Raw genomic sequence first — 4,735 nt, forward strand, 5'->3', positions numbered from 1 at the left:
GCCCCTCGTGGAAATTAATGGTGCAGACATGCGGTTTCATTTACTACACATAGGCCTACTGAAGCTCATGGTGTTTTCAGCCTCTGCCGCCTCAATATATGAGTACATGAACACATAAACATAATCTCTAGAACTGCTCTGAGTCACTTCATGAGCATTTTACTTATTTTGAGAAAACTATCGTCATATCATATACAAAGAGACACCAATGTTTCAAAAAGACACCAAAGTTTCAGGAGTTTAGTGCACATAATAGGACACATGCTTATTAGATAACCGTATTGAGCTGATGTATATGCTTTTATTTATTATTATTTTTTAATTAACTATTTTTTTCCAAACCATTGTTAGATGCAGTGTTTCCTGTAGTTATGCAAAGATTTCTTATCTATTAACTATTTCTTATCTTAACTATTTCTTATGATTTTAAATCTGCATTGAACTTCAGATCAATCTCAAAGTAAAAGGCAGTACTAAAGTCAGATTTTGTGGTGGATGTGTTCAAATGTTAATTCAAGTGATGAAGGATTTTGAAAGTCTGACAGTGTTGAGCACTACTGTAAGGTTAACCCTGCATGGTGTAAATGTTTGAAAATGATTAACAGTTGCAAATAAACATTCATTAGAAATTTAGAAAAGTAATCAAAAGTAATCAGTTACATTACTTTAATAAAGTAATTGAAAAAGTTTCACTACTATTACATTTTAAATAGGGTAACTTGTAATCTGTAACCTATTACATTTCCAAAGTAACCTTCCCAACACCGGAGTTAAATAAATAATGAAGTTCTATAAATAAACTATATATCAATCGCTGCATTTTTTTTTTTCAGAAAGATGCAGTAGTAACCTTAACATTTTATTTTATGATTTAACATTTGTAGATGGTCTAAAGCAAAAGAGTTTTAGAAAATATTTTAGAGCTCATAATTTGTTTCAAAAATATAACATATTACACATTAATTAATAAATCAGTATATATACAATTATTTAATTTACAAGTGTCATTTTGTGATTTTTTTTTTTATTCATGTGAGCTATAGCTTCTGACCTTTAAATCAAAACATGACTGCTTTATTTATTCAGAAACACAGTCTAAATGTTATTCGTGTATTTTACTTTCATCAGCTGATTCCGATATCGATCCGATAATATCGTGCATCCCTGCTTTTAGATGTGTATTTTTTTTTTTTTAAATACTGATGTTATAATAACACAGCAGTGCTTTTTTCGTCATATTTGCTCAACAGCAGGCATACTTCAATTAAAATAGTTTCCGTACTTCATATGGCTTTGAAAACGCACAGGTGATCTCAGGAATCACTTGATAATGTAGATGAAAATATAGCACAAACCTGCCATAAACACAGCATTATGATGAGAACTTTATAGAAATCTATAGTAAATTCTCGCTCTCTCGCTCGCTCGCTATAGCGCGTAACTTAAAGTTCACTGGCATTTGCATGCTTTTGTGCAGATACGAGTTGTAATGTTATGTATCTAAGTTATGTGATTAATATCATAGGATGAGTTAGGGCTTCAGTTTATTGATAAAGTCAGCTTCACCTCAGGCAGCTATTCCTTTTTAGATGCTTCTTTTTTAATAGCATTGCTGCATCATAATCATAATCTAACAGTGTTCTAATCATGTGTTCATAGACAGGTTTTCTGTCTATGTAAATATTTTTTAACATTCCTTTTCATAACAGTCTTCAGATATTTTCATTATGCATCCCTACTGTAAATTTCCTACTGTAAATATCTCAAAACTTAATGTTTGATTAGTAATATGCATTGCTAAGAACTTCATCTGGACAACTTTAAAGATGATTTTCTCAATATTTAGATTTTTTTGCACCATCAGATTCCAGATTTTCAAATAGTTGTATCTCAGCCAAATATTGTCCGATCCTAACAAACCATACATCAATGGAAAGCTTATTTATTCAGCTTTCAGATTGACCCTTATGACAGGTTTTGTGCTCCAGGGTCACAAATGAGAAATGGCCAGAACCATCCCTGCTCCCTGAGCTCCTCATCCGCTCGCGGTCTTCTTTATGCAGTCAGATGTTCTCCAACAAACTCACCTTGATCCTGTCGGGCAGAAGGTCTGGCTCCGCGTCTCGGCGCGCTCCTTCAGGTGTGCTGCGCTTCTCCTGCTGCAGGTGACTCCCGTCTGAACCGCTGTCTGCGACACACACACACACACACACACACGAGAAATCAATGCTTTTATTCATCAAGGACGATCACGTTCAATTGATCAAAAGTGCCAGTAAAGACATTTGTGATCTGTTAATTTCAGTGACGAAGTCCAGGTCTGGCTCCGCGTCTCGGCGCGCGCCTTCAGGTGTGCTGCGCTTCTCCTGCTGCAGGTGACTCTCGCCTCTGAACCTGTCTGTGAGACACACACACACACACACACACACGAGAAATCAATGCTTTTATTCATCAAGGACGATCACGTTCAATTGATCAAAAGTGCCAGTAAAGACATTTGTGATCTGTTAATTTCAGTGACGAAGTCCATTTTCGTCAACGACATTTTCTCACCAACAAAAACGAGACGACTACTAAATAAAAACCGGTTTTTAATGACAAAAACTAAAACTGAAATACACTCTCGTTTTCGTCAGCGAATAAAAACAAGACGAAACGATGATTTGGGAAGATATCCAATCAGGACTGATGTCTTCTGCAGTAGTTACTTTCACTGCCGCTCAAAAGTTTGGGATCAGTAAGACTTGTAATGTTTTTAAAGAAGTGTCTTCTGCTCATCAAGGCTGCATTTATTTGATCAAAAATACAGAAAAAAACAGCAATCTTGCAAAATGTTATTACAATATAAAATAATGGTTTCTATTTTAATATCCTTTAAAATATAATTTATTTCTGTGATGCGCAGCTGTATTTTCAGCATCATTACTCCAGTATAAAGTGTCACATGATCTTCAGAAATCATTCTAATATACTAATTTATTATTAGAATTATCAACAGTGTGAATTATCAATTATCAAACTGTGATACTTTTTTCAGGATTCTTTGATGAATAAAAAGTTAAAAAGAACAGCATTTATTCAAAATATAAATCTTTTCTAACAATATATATCACTTCTTAGCAATTTAACACGTCCTTGCTGAATAAAAGTTATAATTTCTTTCAAAAAACGAAAGAATAAAAATGTACTGACCCCAAACTTTTGAACGGTAGTGTATATTGTTAGAAAAGATTTCTATTTTAAATAAACGCTCTTCTTTTTAACTTTTCATTCATCAAAGAATCCTGAAAAAAAGTATCACAATTTCCAAAAAAGTAACAGTTTCCAGCTCTGATAATAAATTAGCATATTATTATGATTTCTGAAGATCATGTGACACTGAAGACTGGAGTAATGATGCTGAAAATACAGCTTTGCATCACAGAAATAAATTACATTTTAACAGATATTCACATAGAAAACAGCTATATTACATCATAATAATATTTCACTATTTTTACTATATTTTTGATTAAATAAATGCAGCCTTGGAGAGCAAAAAAGCAAAAAATATAAAAAAATGTACTGACCCTAAATTTTTAAACATTAGTGTTTACGACTTATAACACAAAACAAACATGTATATTTGTAGTAATTATAAACCTCTCACCACTGGCGTATCCATCTTTAAACGGCGAGACCGCTGGATGTTCAGACCTCACTGACGGAGCCTGAGAAAAACATCATCTGATATCACTAACAATACAGACACATTTATTTCAATTTAAAGGAGAATTTAAAAACTGACTATTTATTTGCTTAATAAATGTTTCTGGTTTTATTGTGAATTATTCATTAGTGCATGCTATTTAAAAACTAAATAAAATGACTATTTTCATGAATGTTACATTTAGATTTTTTTACACATATAGCATTTTTAATCGTCACTCGACCATCTTTGTGACTCTGAAGCAACATCAGGGTTATTAGAGCAAACTTAAACCACAAACACATTTATTTGGTTTGGTTTAGTTAGTTTAAACTAAACATTAACTGAAATAAAATAAAATATACATAAAACTTATTTTATTAGAGCTAGTTGCCAAGGCAACATTTCTCATTTTCATTTAGTTTAACTTGATCTACTAAAATAACAAACTAAAACAGAAATATTTTTTAAATTATATATTCATATAAAAACAAAAACTATAAAAAAAAGACAAAAAACTAAATTACTAAAACATTAAAATTGAAAACAGAAAATATAAAAATTAAAAACGAATTAACATTATTAATAAAAACTACAGTCAGTGCAACATTTCTCATTTTCATTTAGTGTAACGTGATGTACTGAAATAACTAAAACTGAAATAAAAATCAATAAAAAATATATACATATACATATAAAAAACAAAAATTCATAAAAATTAGAAAAAAAACTAAATTACTAAAACGTTAACTAAAATTAAAATGAAAACAGCAAATATAAAAATGAAAGACTAATTAAAATTATTAATAAAAACTACAGTCAATGCAACGTTTCTCATTTTCATTTAGTGTAACGTGATGTACTGAAATAACTAAAACTGAAATAAAAATTATTAAATACTAGACATATAAAAAATACGAAAATGATAAAAAATAGTTTAAAAAACAAAAAAAATTACTAAAACTTGAACTAAATTTAAAATGAAAACAGAAAATATAAAATCAAAAAATAAATATTAAAATATAAAAAAATTATTAAAAATAATAA

At 30.4% G+C, this 4,735-nt stretch overlaps 1 protein-coding gene across 1 annotated transcript in view; it reads right to left on the minus strand.

The window, feature by feature from the left end:
• Positions 1–4,735, minus strand: part of LOC107714754 (A-kinase anchor protein 9-like) — a 138,161-nt gene that overhangs the window by 31,752 nt on the left and 101,674 nt on the right. The window contains 2 exon segments of the mRNA XM_016520718.1: positions 2,088–2,188; positions 3,650–3,710. Coding sequence (XP_016376204.1) covers positions 2,088–2,188; positions 3,650–3,710 — 162 coding nt within the window.

Source organism: Sinocyclocheilus rhinocerous, unplaced genomic scaffold (assembly GCF_001515625.1).
Source record: "Sinocyclocheilus rhinocerous isolate Xijiao unplaced genomic scaffold, SAMN03320098_v1.1 scaffold359, whole genome shotgun sequence".
In the NCBI taxonomy this organism is placed as follows: domain Eukaryota; kingdom Metazoa; phylum Chordata; class Actinopteri; order Cypriniformes; family Cyprinidae; genus Sinocyclocheilus; species Sinocyclocheilus rhinocerous.